We start from the raw sequence: 16,520 nt of genomic DNA, 5'->3' as shown, positions 1-16,520 counted from the left end.
ATTTGTGAGTACTTTAATTAATAATATTATAGTTTATGACTCGACGCACTAGTTAATATTCAAGTTGAACAAATCAAAATTACCGTACTGAATAAACCGAAATCGAAAGGAGAAAAACTCAAAACCATACCGAATTTAATTAGGTACGATCTTGGTATAGCGTTTTAAGAAATCGAATACCGAAAATACCGAATCGAAATATCTAAATACCATACCGTACCAACCGACGAACACCCTTAATAGGAAGGGTCTACCGTTGTCAAATATAACTAAACCTTAGCTAGTTACTAAAACCTGCTATAATTTAAATTTTCGCTTTGAAAATAATTACCTTAGAAATTGCACAAATTTAGGACCTATTTAGACATAGATTGACTACTTTTTTTTCAATATTTTTTTGAAAAAATTATTATTCATAGAATTTGATCCGTTTTTGAAAAAAAAATTAAAATTAATTTTCAAGTTCCCAAAAATCAGTTTAGTATAGTTTTTGAATGGATTTTTTTTTCTTCCCCTCATAGTTAATCAATTTTTTCAAATAAAATACATGTCCAAATATAACTTAAACTTTAACAACTATTTTTAACACAATTTCAATTTTTTTTTTATTTTTATGTTTTAACCAAATATATGTCCAAACCTAGCTAAATCAGCTCATTTTCTTAATATGCACCTGATGTGGTACGATAAAAAATTATTTAGGCACTATTAAATTCCCTCCGTGCAGAAAACCGATTCTTATATAAGCTTTCAAGTTCCAATAAAATACAATCGAATCACTCTTTGAGTATACGATTACAATTTTTCTCTATGTAGCATCAGCATTTTCTGTCTTAACGCACGCAAAAACCTAGGGTTAGGGTTTTATAAAAGTTCAGTTTCCATGGCGGAGGACGACGAAAAGAACGTAAATAAACCCTTGCTGGAGGATAACGTTAACGAACAACCCCTAATTGATAAGAAATCATTGAAAAAATGCGATTCCGTTACGGAATTCAATGCCGTTAACAATGCGGTTACAGACGAAAATGATGAAAAAGCTGTTGTGTTGGGTTCGGTGGTGACGGAGGTGGTTATGTCGTTTGTGGAATCGAAAGTGGAGGCGGAAGCAGAAAATGTTACTGCTGGGGCAGAGTCTGTAGTTTTGAGTAAAACCGAGGGCAATGATGAAGCCGTCGCAGAGGAAAATGTTTCAGTTGATGAATCGAAAATAGAGTTAAAGAAAGACGAGTTGCTGAAGTTGATGAAGCACAAAGTAGGCAGTTGTGAGCGTAGTTGTACGACCGGAAATGAAGAAAGTGGTGGAGCAGTGACAGAGGGAGATGTTTCAATTGCTGAGGTGGCAAAAGATGGGACTATGGAGCAGATTTTTCGCAAAGAAACAGAACCTTCTGTTTTAGATGATTCACAGGTTCTTCATGAAGCAATGGGTGCTGAGGTGGAGAATGAAACTGATGCTGATACTGAGTTGAAGCACGAATTAGACAATTCTCAGAGCGTTGGTGCTAATACTGTGGCAAGAGTTGCAACCAGAAATGAAGAGAATGGTGAGGCAGTGAGACAGGGAGTTTTTTCTACTGCGGAAGCTACAATAGAGGTGACACTAGATGGGGCAGATTTAAAGAAGCGTGAAGAAGTACAATGTAGGTTTGAAGGAGTGGATGTTGAGGGGGAGACTTCTACTATTGATAATGATGCTGACAAATTGATTTTGAATAAAGTTGAGGAGAATGATGAGATGGTTGTAGAGACAGATGTATCAACAATTGAAGCTAAAGCTGTGGAAATGGATGTAACAAAGCATGAAGAAGTGGAACATGTTTCGACGTTAGATGATTCTCAGGGTGCCCTTGTAGGCGAGGAAGATGAAGCAATAGGTGTTGAGGAAGAGACTACTAATGTGGATACTGAAGTGGAGACTGAAACTGATACAGTCGAGTCAGGGGAATCCTTGGGAGGAAAGAGGAAGAGGAGGGATTCTAAGAGTCCTGGAAATTCAAAGGCTGCAGCTAGAGCTTCAAGTAGGAAGATTACAGAAGAGGACGTTTGCTTCGTTTGCTTTGACGGCGGGGATTTGGTGCTATGTGACCATAGGTGAGTTTGCTTACCTATGAAATTTTATCCATGTTAAGTAGTACTTTCTGTGTTTCAAGTTATGTGACATAGTTTGACTCGGCATGGAGTTTAACAAAGAAAGGAAGACCTTTGAAATTTGTGGTCTTAAACATGCCATAACATTTTGCGTCTTTCTTTTTTGGCAATAGTGTCATATAAGTTGGACCAAAGGGATTAATAATTTTGCTTTGCATTCTCTGTTTTGTGGATTTGCTCATGTGTTGCTTTTTTATGTGGTCTTTAATTTATAGGGGTTGTCCTAAAGCATATCATCCCTGTTGCGTTAATCGGGATGAAGCATTTTTCCGTGCCAAAGGTCGATGGAATTGTGGTAAGTGCATATATGTACGTCTTTTTCCTCATAAGACTTCATTTAGTGGATAAAATTTATGTATCGCCGATTTACTCATGCTAGTTCGTTTTCTTTCAGACTTTTTAAAGTTGGAATACACACTGATATCTTCCACTTTTTGAATTCCTTCAAGAGTCTCCTTAGACTTAAAGCTGTAGAGTAGTGAAATTCATCATCTGAAATAACTACTACATATTTGTGGGATCCTGAGGAAAAGGATATCATTTCCGCCGAGCTAGAACAATGTCAATTCTCTAGTAAATCAAAGTCATCATTTAATAGCAGTTTGCTTCAATTTCTTCTTTACAAATAACAAATTGAAGATTTAGTACTGTTAGTTTACAGATATGTATAGTGTAGTCTTGTCCCACATTGGAAGAGGAGTAATATCTCCTTGTAGTGTATAGCTATAAATAGGGATCTCTTGTATTGTATTTATCATCCAATATCAATAACATATTTTCTCCCGTGCCTTCTCACATGGTATCAGAGCATTAGTGAGAAAAGATCGCTGTGCATCATTCCAGCGTTAACCGGGAAGAAAGAACTTAGTCATCGTGCAATTTTTCCGGTGACCTAAGGCTTGTCTAAGTGAAAGTCACTTTCTGTCAATGTTGTGCTAAAACCAATACCACCACGAGGTAGATCACCCTCCGACGATCAACCCCTAAAATTTTATCCAGCAGAAAAACCTCCACACTCCTCCACGCGCCGGCAACAACTTTTCCGGCGAGGCTTCCGGCCACTTTCCGGCCATTTTTTCGCGAAGTTTCTTCAGGACAGTGTGCTCTCCTCAAAATTCCGAGCTTACCCATCTAATTCAAATCAAATTCCGACCATTTTTATATTTTTCCGGCGTGAACAGTGACCTTTCCGGCAATATTCCGGTGTGAACAGTGACCTCACAGTGACTAGACCTGACATTTCTTTTCCGGTGAGTGTTGTAAGTCAGTTTATGGATTCTCCCTATGATAGTCACTGGGATGCAGTTGTTCGCATTCTTCGGTATATAAAGTCAGCTCCGGGCAAAGGATTACTATTCGAGGATCGAGGCCACGAGCAGATTGTTGGGTACACAGATGCTGATTGGGCAAGATCACCTTTTGATAGACGTTCTACGTCTGGATATTGTGTTCTAGTAGGAGGTAATTTGGTTTCGTGGAAGAGCAAGAAACAGAATATAGTTGCTCGATCTAGCGCCGAAGCCGAATATCGGGCCATGGCTATGGCGACGTGTGAGTTAGTTTGGGTCAAGCAGTTGCTCAAGGAGTTAAAGTTCGGAGAAATCAGCAAGATGGAACTAGTGTGTGATAACCAAGCTGCTCTTCATATTGCGTCAAATCCGGTGTTCCATGAGAGGACTAAACACATTGAGATCGACTGTCACTTTGTCAGAGAAAAAATACTTTCAGGAGATATTGTTACAAAGTTTGTAAAGTCGAATGATCAACTAGCAGATATTTTCACTAAGTCTCTTATCTGGTTCTCGTATTAGTTACATGTGTAACAAGCTCGGTACATATGATGTGTATGCACCGGCTTGAGGGGGAGTGTTAGTTTACAGATATGTATAGTGTAGTCTTGTCCCACATTGGAAGAGGAGTAATATCTCCTTGTAGTGTATAGCTATAAATAGGGACCTCTTGTATTGTATTTATCATCCAATATCAATAACATATTTTCTCCCGTGCCTTCTCACAAGTACCAATAATTAGAGAAGGTACAGTAGAAAGGGTGTGTGTGGTTTTTTTTTTTTTTGTGTGTGTGTGTGTGTGTGTGTGTGTGTGGGAGGGGATTTCTCAATTATCCCAAAGAAAAAAAAGCAAAGTAAAGGTGAAGAGGGGGGAGAGTAAGGGTAGTCATATTGTATTGATAGAAAGTGATACAATATGTTGATGTCTGTTGTAAACCAAACTCATGTTTTTTTGGATAAGTTTAACCAAAGTATCGTTTAATACTATTTTGCTTCAATATCTTCTTTACAATTAATTATTTGAAAATTTAGTACGAAAAATAAGAGAAGGTAAAGTAGAAAAGGTGTGCTAATTGCCCCCCCCCCCCCCCAAAAAAAAAAAAAAAAAAGAGGGGGTGGGGGGAGGGTAAGGGTAATTATGTTATTCTGATACAAAGTGATAGAGAAAGGGAAGTGGAGAGGGACACAATTCCCTTGTGTTGATCTTCAACCCCTTTGAAATTGGAAGCAAGAACTAAATATGTTTCAATCCATTTGCCTCGATTCACATGGCTTTTTCTCGAAGAATATAATGAGCAATAAATATAGTTGGTGAAACAATATAACTATAATTAAGGAACATCACTGGATAGGATTGTAGGATTTTGAAATTAAAATTCTAGTATATGAAAACTACTCGCTAATTTGAATGAAAAGTTGTATGTTTGCGCATTACACCCAAGGGTGTGGTCTAGTGGTCAATAAAGTGGGAGGAGAACCATGAGGCTCCGGTTCAAATCCCAGCGGAGGCAAAAAACACTAGGTAATTTCTTCCCATTTGCCTAAATTTTAGTTGGCAGAGTTACCCAACACCTGTGCTGGTGGGAGGTAGTAGGTATCTAATGAGCTAGTTCGGACATCACCATCATGAAAAAAATTGTATGTCTGCGTATGAATTTAGTTTTAAAATGTTTGAACTTGATTAGCATGATTTTTACTTCATATTTCACTTAACTGCAGTCTGTTTAAATTTTTATCCAAGATTTAAAATGGTTGAAATTGATTGACTTGAATTTTACTTCATATTCACTTAATTGCAATCTGGTTAATTTTTTGATCCATACAAACTATTGTTAATGCTTATAGTTTGGGTACACACACACACACACACACACACATATATTTTCTTTTTGCCATCTATTCCTCTCTAGTTCCGCTTTGAGCTTAAAGCCTTAGCTGACACTTGACACTCTTCTACGCTTTTGCTTTGACAAACACTATTCCCACCTAGAAGTAGGAACTGACAGATCATTAATGAAGCAGGTAATGTCATAAGGATTTAAGGGCTGCACCATTGGCATTAGTGGGAAGCCACATTATGCTTATATTGATGGTTACCACTGCGCAAAGGTTCTTGTACTATGACCACAGATTGTGATAAGTTGTGTATGAGGGATTCTGTGGACGAAATTGGAAAAAATGAGAGGGTGGAAACTAGCAAGAAGCATGGAAAAACTTGGTCAGGATGAAGACAATGAGAGAGGCATGAACAGAATGCAAACAAAAGAAGGGAGGCAGGTAAACAAGGTGGACGGATAAAAAAGGATTCACACAGGAGAATTAGGAGGAAGATGAGGGTAAGGGAAGGATTTTGGTTCCAAGGATTTGAAAGAAAGACATATACACACATCCACCAGCATGGGTTATGCAGTAAAGGGGTGAAGTACCAGTTTAGTGTGTGGAATGCATTTTGTTTTCTTGTGGGAAAAGTGCTATACTTGTCTGTACTAGGTAACATGTAGGTTTCTGTAATTCGGTGATTTTGTACTTGTATAGCACTAGCTTGTCACGTTTTGGGAATTAAATATCTTCTTTACTTATTCAAAAAATAAGGAAAGAAAAAAGGATAACAAATACAGTTTAATATATCGAGCACAAAGACTTGAGTACCAAAAGGATAGCAGTAAATATGATACAATCTAGCTATAATCAGTTTAAAGGGCACAAGTTCAAGAGTGCAGGATCTTTGTGCTAGTGCCATAGAGGGAGAAGTGGACCACTTGAACTGATTAATCAGTTGACTGAGTCACAATGGTTTATGGTCCACATCAATGGATGGATTTTATAGATCCCAACGGTAGAAACTGCTAGAGCAGATTTGGAATGGCAAGGATAGGTGGACTTTTGGTGTTGACTAATATTAGAGGGGGAGAGAGAAGAAAGAACAGCTGGGAGGAGAGGAACTGGCTGGGAAAGAAACAAAAGTAGGTGGGTATAGTCATTTGAGAAATGGTTTTTCAGATATTTTATATGGTATTGTTAAGAAAATGGACCTTGGGTCTAACTCAACCTCAAAAGTTAGCTAAAGAGATGATGGTTGCCCATAAGCCTATAAGAGACAATAACCCATTAGTCAAAACCAACGTGGGGCATTCTAACAACCTTCCAAACAGCCAGGACTGGATTGGAGCGAGGAAGATATAACATGAGCACCGAACATTGGGTAAACCAAGAATAGGAATGAGTCTAACTCTGATAAGTGATAGCATTTGAAGAAAATCGACCTTGGACCTATCTCAACCTCAAAAGCTAGCTCATGAGGTGAGGATTGCGTAGGTCCATAGAAGGAAACAACAACCTAATCCTTCAACCAATGTGGGACATCTTAACTGATATAAAGTGTATGGATAAACCTAATTTGTTGGGGCTCCTTGGGTGCTACTTAATATCCTATCTCTTATAGGGAGGTTATTTCAATAATATTAAGCTGAGCTAGAGTTCTCTTAAATTTAACTAAACTAGAGGTATCGATGTAGTACTGTTATTGGAGCAGTTTATTTTTGCTTACAGTAGTCAATCAATGGTTTAATATGAGTTCTTGATTAGAAAGATGATAAGTTTTGGGAATATTAAATGCCGCTCTAGATGCATTGCTTTCTTCTTCTTTCTGCTTCATGGTTTTTCATTTTTCTTGACTTTATTGAAGTCTCAACTCTCAAGCTTTTGGGTGTAGGGATTAAACACGCTGCCAGAACCCAGAACTGAAAAGCTTTTATCATGGGAAACCATCTTAATATCAATACTTCCTAATTTCAATAGTTCCCCATTTGTATTTTTGTGGATTTTTACTGCTTTTATATTCTTGATTTACTGTAGCTTTTGATAATGCTGGATTTACTTGCTTTTCTATTGCTTTATCTTGCTCATTGTTTATTTTCGGTTCAGGTTGGCATCAATGTAGCAATTGTGAGAAAAAGGCTTACTACATGTGCTATACATGTCCATTTTCGTTATGCAAGGGGTGTATAAAAAATGCTGTTATCCTGTGTGTTAGGGGTAACAAAGGCTTTTGTGAGACCTGCATGAGAACTGTCAAGCTAATAGAAAGCAATGGGCTGGGAGACAAGGATGTATGTACTCCTGTACCTAGCACTCTTCCCGGGATATTTGGTTATAATATATTCACCATCTACGTTGAGCTGCTCTAAATAGTTAAAAGTAAAATGCAAACTCTACTCAACAGATGAAATCCTTTTGTACAATTTATTTTTACTATTTCTATACTTTCCGTGCTATGTTAAAAATTTTGCTCTTTGCTAGCCCAGGCACCAGTAGATTTTGATGACAAGAGTTGCTGGGAGTATCTGTTTAAGGATTACTTTGTTGATTTAAAAATGAGGCTATCTTTATCTTCAGAAGAAATTGCCAATGCGAAAAGTCCTTGGAAGGGGTCTGATGAATCTGCTAATAAACATGAGTTGGCTGATCCTCAGTATGACAACAATGATGATGGAGCTTCAGGTTCAGATGATTCTATTGAAACTTTGGAAGCCAGTAAAACTAAAAGAAGAAGCTTAAAAAGACGATCAAAATCACTCAGAATTGAAGAGGATTCAACCAGTGCAGCTGCTGTTAGTGGAAGTGAAGGCTTCTCTACAGCTGGCACCACTGAATGGGCATCAAAAGAGCTGCTTGAATTTGTTAAGCATATGAAAAATGGTGATGCTTCTGTTATTTCTCAATTTGATGTGCAGGCTCTGGTGCTTGAGTACATCAAAACAAAAAAACTTCGTGATCCTCATCGGAAAAGTCAAATTATATGTGATTCAAGACTTGAAAGACTATTTGGAAAACCACGGGTTGGGCATTTTGAGATGTTAAAACTGCTCGAGTCTCATTTTCTTTTGAAAGAGGATTCTCAGATAGATGATGTTCGAGGCAGTATAGTTGATACGGAAGTCAATCACTTCGAAACTGATAGAAATGCTGACACTCTTACTAGTGGAGTCAAAGATAGGAAACGTAAACGTAAGAAAGGCGAAAGAAGGGGACCTCAATCAAATCGTGGAGACTGTGCGGCTATTAATGTGCACAACATCAGCTTAATTTACTTACGACGGAAGTTGATAGAGGACCTACTTGAAGAGATTGACAATTTTCATGAAAAAGTTTTTGGGACGTTTGTAAGAATACGAATTTCTGGTAGTGCACAGAAGCAAGACCTCTATAGGCTGGTGCAAGTCGTTGGTAATTATTTATAGTTCTTCTGATATTGCTAGTTTGGACATTTTTGTTTTCTCTGTTGTCACTATGTGTCTGAAATTGTACTTGAACCTCTTTCACCTCTTCCTATCATAAACAAGAGTCTTCTTGTTGCAGGTACAAGCAAAGCTGCTGAACCCTACAAACTTGGCAAGAGGACAACTGATATTGTGTTGGATATCTTAAATCTGAACAAGACAGAGGTTGTATCAATTGATACTGTCTCAAATCAAGATTTTACTGAGGTGATTGAATTGCAATTCACTAGCTACTTAATTTAATAGAATTTACTGAAACAATTCTTGTGGTAAAGGAAAAGACAAGAAAAGGAGGGAATAAAATGCATGGGATTTTACTGCAGCCAGCAAGCTTTGCCAACTGCATTTAGGTGTTGGTTGGCTTTTGAGTATGAGTATCAGATCCAAGGGTTTATATAGTCCATATTTGGCGTGCTCATGTTACCCTATGGGATTTTATCCTACAATGAGTGCCATTGCATCATCAATAATGCTCATCTGAAACATTATTAATATGTTCACTTATCTCGCTTGATAAAAAGGCTAAATTGATGTCTTCTGATCTAGCTGTTCACATGCTTCTACTTTCAATTGTCAGGAAGAATGCAAGCGTTTACGCCAGAGTATAAGGTGTGGACTGATCAATAGACTAACAGTGGTAAGACTGGAATTGATTGTGACAATATATGGTTACTATAACTTTGTCCCTATTCTCGTATTGCTGATAAATCGTCACATTTACAGGGTGACGTTCTTGACAAAGCCGTGGAAATACAGCCTGCTAGAGTTGATGATGTAAGCTAACTGCTTTCTTTTTATTACTTTTTCCAGTATGCATTTATTTTTAGATTTAAGGTGGTACCAGTATCATAAATGGGTTAACAACAGCAACAACAAGATTGGGTTGCTCTAGTGGTAAGCACCCTCCACTTCCAACCAAGAGGTTGTGAGTTCGAGTCACCCCAAGAGCAAGGTGGGGAGTTCTTGGAGGGAGGGAGCCGAGGGTCTATCGGAAACAGCCTCTCTACCCCAGGGTAGAGGTAAGGTCTGCGTACACACTACCCTCCCCAGACCCCACTAGTGGGATTATACTGGGTTGCTGTTGTTGTTGTTGTTTAAGGTGGTACCAGTATCATAAATGGGTTATTGTAACTAAATGGGCTGAAGGTAAGTTATTGCAGAGTTATAAGCAGTCCCCCTTTGGCACATGATAGTGGACATTTTCACTTCTCGCATTTTTTTCTATAGCTTTTATCAAACCTTGAACGATGTCTTTCTCTCTCTTTTTCTCGTGGGCTTGCCATCTCCCTCTCTCCCTCTCTCCCTCTGCAAATGCATATATAATCTTTGTGAGTCACCTTGAAGTAAAGTTTTGCAGTAGTCCTCAAGTATGCTCTTGTTTTTGACTTCCGGTGCCTGATCAATTTACATGAAACAGAGTTTCGTGTAACCGTAATTATGCCAAAGGACCTAATAGTGTTGGCAGTCAGCACTTTGCTGATTGAGTGTCGGAGATGCTTATGTAGTGAAACACGGACTTTGTAAAAAACGATATATACGTTAAAAAGGGAATTTATAGTAGCTTCTTTGAAGTTTAGTGTTTGAAACATTAACATCATAAGGATTCGGAGAGGTTTCTTATTATCAAGCCCCATCAACCAATATATAGCTGTTGTTATTACACTCTCCCGATGTTCAATGGTGCCATTTAAACATTTGGAGTTAAGTTTTCTAGGCTCTAAGACTGATTAGGAAATTTAGCAACACAACAGTGACCAGTCTTCTTAGAATTTTTCTTGTTGATCTTCTGGGTATCAGAGGTGTTTCTCTTTTTTTTTTCCTGGGTATGGACTAGTCTAGTTAAATTACATGGGAGATGAAGACTCTTTTTTAGGATAGCTATTCGCTCTCCTCTAGGTGTGAGCGTAATCATTCTAGTTAGCAGTTACGTAGATAGCTACTTTTAGCTAAATGTAGATTGTTCGGCAACTATATATTGATTGCTAAGATGTACATAGAGTAATGGGCCTATATAGGTGTAAGACATTTATATCACGTTTTCTCTCAATTCTCTCTCCTGCCTCGTATTTCTCAGAGATGTCATTATCTATATGGTTTTCAAAATTGTTCTAATATATTATACGATAAAGTCCCGAGGGAGGTTCTGTGGAGATGTTTGGAGGTTAGCGGCGTTCCGGTAGCATACACTAGGGTAATCAAGGACATGTATGATGGTGCTAAGAATCGAGTGAGGACAATGAGAGGTGACTCGAATCACTTCCCAGTAGTGATGGGGTTGCACCAGGGATTGGCGCTTAGCCCGTTCTTATTTGCTCTAGCAATGGATGTGCTGAAGCGGCACATTCAAGGGGAGGTGCCATGGTACATGTTATTTGCCGATGACATAGTGCTGATTGGTGAGACGAGAAGCGGGCTAACGCGAGGCTGGAGGTCTGGAGACAGACCTTAGAGTCTAAAGGTTTCAAATTGAGTAGGACCAAAACGAAATACTTGGAGTGTAAGTTCAGTTACGAGACTCATGAAGTGGACGTGGATGTGAAGCTTGATACCCAAGTCATCCCGAGGAGGGGTAGTTTCAAGTATCTCGGGTCTATAATCTAAGGTAACGGGGAGATTGATGATGAGGTCTCCCACCGTATCGGTGCGGGGTGGATGAAATGGAGGCTCACATCCGGTGTTTTGTGTGATAAGAAGGTGCCACCAAGACTTAAGGGTAAGTTCTACAGAGTGGTGGTTAGACCTACTATGTTGTATGGGGCTGCGTGTTGGCCAGTCAAGAATTCCCATGTTCAGAGGATGAAAGCAGCAGAAATGAGGATGCTGAGATAGATGTGTGAGCATACAAGAGAGATAAGATTAGGAACGAAGTTATTCGGGACAAAGTGGGAGTGAGGACCCGTGGAGGACAAGATGCGGGAGTTAAGACTGAGATGGTTCGGGCACGTGTAGAGGAGGAGTACGGATGCTCTTGTTAGGAGGTGTGAAAAGCTGGCCGTGGCGGGGCTGAGAAGGGGTAGAGGTAGGCCGAGGAAGTATTGGGGAGAGGTGATTAGCCAGGACATGGCGCTACTTCAGCTTAATGAGGACATGACCCAGGAGAGAAGGGTGTGGAGGTCGAAGATTAGGGTAGTAGGCTAGTAGGTAGTCGAGAGTTCCCCGTTCTTTTTAGTAGTATTAGTAGCTCTCTTGTTTTTTTGGGTATTCTTTGACCTCTAGTATTTGTTTATTGTTTCGTTCGCTCCGTGTCGTATTTTCCATTTTATTACTATTTGATGCTACTTTTTCTTTTTCTTGTTGTTGTTGTTGTTGTTGTTGTTACTATAGTTGTCTTTTTCCCTTTTTCCTTATCGTCCTTTGTCCCTCTATTCTTTCTTTCTTCTTCCTCTTTCTTCTTCGTCTTCTTCCTTTCTCTCTCTTTTCACCTTTTCTTGAGCCGAAGGTCTATCAAAAATAGCTTCTCTACCTCGCCAGGTAGGGGTAAGGTTTGCGTACACACTACCTTCCCCAGACCCCACTTGTGGGATTATACTGGGTATGTTGTTGTTGTTGTTGTTATCATGCCTGATTATCTGTGCTGAATTGCAGTGGCTGGAATCGGAGATCCTGCGGCTTAGTCATCTTCGTGATCGAGCTAGCGAGAAAGGGCGTAAAAAGGAATATCCTTTATCATCAATATTTTCTCACTCTTTCTTTAAGTGATCACTTATGTAAAGTCTATTATGTTCTCATATTTATCAAACGAATAGATAATTATGCTCTTCAATTTGACATAACTTAACAACTATGGATGCTTCCTGTATGACTGCTGTTTCGTTTTGTATTCCCTTTCTTGCAGGGCAGGATTGTTAGGTCCAAAGTGCACTACCGTGACCAGTTGACCATATTTCCTTTGTCTTGTCATGACAGAGTCTGCATTATGATTCAGACACTGAATCACGTGGTTCCGGAAATCTTGCATTAATTCGGGGCATTCTTTTTTCTTTTTGAATTATTATTTGCATTGGATGGGTGTTTACTGCTACTCATTCCATTTATCTCTGCTCTGTCTGACCTAGAGTTTTAGACCTTGCACATTGTTTTTTTCTTCCCAGATAAAGTATGGAGGGACCATCCTAGACAACAGAAGATGAAACCTCTAGAAGCTCACCTACCCTCCCAACTTGTTATCTTTTTTGAAATCATCATTTGCATGTAATTATGATTATGATGGGGATGTTATTCATGCAAGTTCAGCTGAATAGTTGATATCTTCTTAAGTTCCAGCTGGTCCAATAGGCCTTAACTAATGATTACGCTTAGAGAATGCGTGGAGAAACTGCAGCTTTTAAAGACTCCTGATGAACGTCATCGTAGACTTGACGAAGTTCCAGAAATACACGCAGATCCGAAAATGGATCCGAGCTATGAGTCTGAGGATGATGATGGGGAAAAAGAGAGTAGACGAGGTTTATGACTTCCCTTTCTTCTTGTCTATCTATTTCATATTACGGAGTATTGGTTTAAATTTCTGCTGCTGCCGCAGATGTTTATACAGGGTCACGAGATTCCAGTTTCAGCAGGAGAGGAAACGGGCCAGTTTCCCCTGGAAGCAACTTTTCTCCAAAAGATTCTCGGGGGAGTGCAGGGAAATTTCAGTCTAAAAATTGGGAATTCGACAGAAGTTTGTCCAGTAAAAACATTTTTAGCAAAAGCCAAGATGCTGCACGTATTGGTGAGATTGTAAATGAGAATGCATGGAAAGGGAAAGATTGGGAGACAGAATCGCAGAATCTGGAGAAGCTCGTTTCTGCTACCAATTCTGAAACAATTGGATGGAATAGCGATGTTGTGTCGAGATCTTCAGGTGTTGCATCTGTTCCTTCTCCAGCTACACTCCCAGTTAAGGCTGCAGAAACTGTTGTCAAGATCAATGAAACAGAAAAGATGTGGCATTACAAGGATCCTTCTGGAAAAGCACAGGGGCCATTTTCTATGGTTCAGTTGCGTAAATGGAGCAATACAGGATACTTCCCTGCTGATCTGAAAATATGGAGAATTACAGAAAAGGAAGGCGAATCTATTCTTTTGACTGATGCATTAGAAGGAAGGTTTGAAAAAGCTTCACCAGCAGTTGACAGTATACATTCAAGAGCTATCGTGCAAAATCGAGATGGAGAGAGACCTCATTTGAATCATAGTCGTGGTTCTGAGAATTCTCCTAGTCTTTCTGTTTCCGCTAGAGGTGGAATTTCTTCTTTTGTTGAAGTAAGGGAATCAGAAAATAATGTGAGTTCTGTTACTGGTTTTGGTCCCGTGCTCAACTCTGGAGAGGGTATCCCAGCAGGCCCAACAAATCCAATGCAACATACTCAGTCGATTGCTAGTAATGAACAACATGCGGCAGTTATGAATAACCAACCTGGCTCACAAAATGCAACTGTACAGTCCATTCAGTCTCTTAATATTCAGAATCCTAATGTGGGTGCTCATACTTTTGCTGCTGCTTCATTGAATGGAGAAACAAATGGTTCTGTTGCTGCTCCTGGGCATCCTCAGGGATATGGTAATTGGGTTACGTCTTCTGTTCAAAATTCTGCTGTAAGTTTCTCAAGCGCAGGAGCCTCAGTTGTGCCTCAACCTCATTATTGGGGAGCTCAAACTCAAGGTGGCCAACCCAATGTGCAACCTCCATCTATGCCTACTGCACCCTGGGGTGTGGTGCAGCCAGAGAGTATCAGTTCTGCATCAGCACTCAGACCTGAAAATCCAAATACTGGCTGGGGCATGATGCCAGGAAATGCAAACATGACCTGGAGTGGACAGGTACCGGCAGCCATGAATATGAACTGGGGAGTCACTGTTCAAGCAATGCCTGTTGGAAATGCAAATCCTGGTATGGTTGTGCCTACTGTGCCAGTTCTTGGGAATTTGAACCAAGGATGGGTTGCACCATTGGGTAATCCTATGGTCCAGGGATTTGCGCCTGGTAATGCAAATCAAGGCTGGGTTGCTACAACAGTGAATATGGGATCAACTGTTCCCGGGCTTACGCCTAGTAACGGGTGGGTTACTGGAATTGGAAATCCTGGAACTCTTGTCCAAGGACAATCACAACCACCAGGAGATGCTAATGCAAATCAAGGTTGGCGTCCATCTACTGGAAGTCCGGGCACGAGAAATAATGAACACCGGCATCATGGGGGTAACTTCTCACGTCACAAGGACGAGGGTTCTCATGGTGGCAACTCAGGTTACAATGGTGGACGCTGGAATAGGCAGTCATCTTTTGGCAGTAGAGGGCCTGGCGGTTTCTTCAGAAGGAATAAGCCCTGTCCATATAATACGAATGGTCGATGTGTAAAGGGCTCTGAGTGTAATTATCTTCATAGCTAATCAGAGTTGTAGGAGATGCATGATTTTGTACAGCAATATCAATCGCAGTTTTTCCTTGTTTTAGGTTTAGTGTCCTTTGATTGTAAAACGTTTGCAGGTTTAGTACCTCAGCTCTTACCTGATCTCGTGCAATTTTCCCTGCAGCAAGATCTCAATCTACCTGTGTTAGTTTTTGTTCTAAAGGAAGCCACAAGCGGGCGTTATGGTCAATCAATCTGCCTCTAGTATATTTCTTCTCTTATTTTTATTTGGCAGAAAAGCCTGGTAGACACTTGTACTTGTACCGTTTTGACATCCCGACTTTTACTTTGCGAAGTTTCATTTAACGTCTTTGACCATTGATTGAGCTTATGTGGTGTTTATATGGCTGAGGTGGACAGTGCATGATTTATATGCACATATGGTACGTGAATTCAATGAATTGGTAATTTTACTTCAATAGAAATAAAAATAAGACAACCGAAAAATAAACAAAAGAAAAAAGAAAATATATAACAGAACTACCCTCCCTTGCCCTCCTTCTCTGGTTCTCCCCCTCCCTATCTCTTTTCTTCATCAGATCCCTCCCCTTTCCCTTTCTCTTCATCTTTCTTTATTCTTTTATATTCCATAAGATTTTCGGCTTTGTGCATCCCTTCTTCCATCAAATGTCTCCAACCATCTTCTTCCCTTTTCCCCTTTTTATGGTTCCACAATTTTTTCCAGTGGTTAAAGTATTTAAATCAAAACTTTTCTTCCATCAATATTCTCCAAAAATAAAATATATTAAAATAAATATAGAAAAGGGCCAGATGTGTCACTGTACTATCAGAAATTAGTTATAGGTACCGTCCATTATACTATTCTTCACTATCTACCCCTGCCGTTACGCATTTTGACATCGGCAAAGGGCCAAATATACCCCTCTACTTTAGAAATTGGTATAAAAATACTCCTCGTTATACTATTGGGTTATCTATACCCCTACAGTCATACTTTGGGTTTAAATATACCCCTCATTTAAACGGAGGGACACGTGTCATCGTCCTGTTGGTCAATTCTAAATATCTCCTAATTAATTAAAAAGACCCATTACCCATATCCGAAAAATAATTTTTTTTTTTGTAAAAACTGGAAAAAACTAATTGTTTTTTTTACAAAAAACTGAAAAAACTAAAATATTTTTTTCTCCAGTTTTTACAAAAAAAAATTTCTTTAAAAAAACTGAAAAATATTTTCTAAAATAATATTTTTGTAAAAACTGGAAAAAAAACTGAAAAGTAATTTTCTAAAGCAATTAAAAACTGAAAAAAACTGAAATATTTTTAACTAAAAACTGAAAAAAAAGAAAATATTTATTTTTTCAGTTTTTACAAAAACATTGCTTTAGAAAATTATTTTTTAGTTTTTTTTTCTTAGTTTTTACAAAAATATTGTTTTAGAAAATATT

The 16,520-nt window shown here is 39.0% G+C and overlaps 1 protein-coding gene across 2 annotated transcripts; it reads left to right on the top strand.

Annotated features, from left to right (window-relative positions):
- The first annotated feature begins 670 nt into the window (after positions 1-670).
- On the top strand, positions 671-15,417 carry LOC107799442 (zinc finger CCCH domain-containing protein 19-like). Of its 2 annotated transcripts, none has more exons than XM_075239651.1 (10): positions 671-2,094; positions 2,367-2,446; positions 7,365-7,549; positions 7,745-8,666; positions 8,799-8,926; positions 9,297-9,356; positions 9,443-9,493; positions 12,305-12,375; positions 13,013-13,164; positions 13,254-15,417. In XM_075239651.1, exons 1-10 carry the CDS (start codon positions 884-886, stop codon positions 15,089-15,091), a joined length of 4,698 nt encoding a protein of 1,565 aa, XP_075095752.1. In that variant the 5' UTR covers positions 671-883; the 3' UTR covers positions 15,092-15,417. The 2 variants fall into 2 exon arrangements, with proteins under 2 accessions (XP_075095752.1, XP_075095751.1); XM_075239650.1 differs by having other exon boundaries at positions 13,242-15,417.
- The last annotated feature ends 1,103 nt before the right edge of the window (positions 15,418-16,520 follow it).

This window comes from Nicotiana tabacum, chromosome 19 (genome assembly GCF_000715075.1).
Source record: "Nicotiana tabacum cultivar K326 chromosome 19, ASM71507v2, whole genome shotgun sequence".
Classification (NCBI taxonomy): domain Eukaryota; kingdom Viridiplantae; phylum Streptophyta; class Magnoliopsida; order Solanales; family Solanaceae; genus Nicotiana; species Nicotiana tabacum.
Note: the sequence above shows the minus strand (reverse complement) of the source record. Positions and strands in the feature narration are given on the sequence as shown.

Excerpts from the sequence above, each read along its gene's own strand:
- LOC107799442 (XM_075239650.1), top strand. The coding sequence starts at position 884 with ATGGCGGAGGACGACGAAAAGAACGTAAATAAACCCTTGCTGGAGGAT. Across the intron at positions 9,357-9,442 it reads TGATCAATAGACTAACAGTG|GGTGACGTTCTTGACAAAGC; the intron begins GTAAGACTGGAA and ends TCACATTTACAG. Across the intron at positions 13,165-13,241 it reads GGAAAAAGAGAGTAGACGAG|ATGTTTATACAGGGTCACGA; the intron begins GTTTATGACTTC and ends CTGCTGCCGCAG.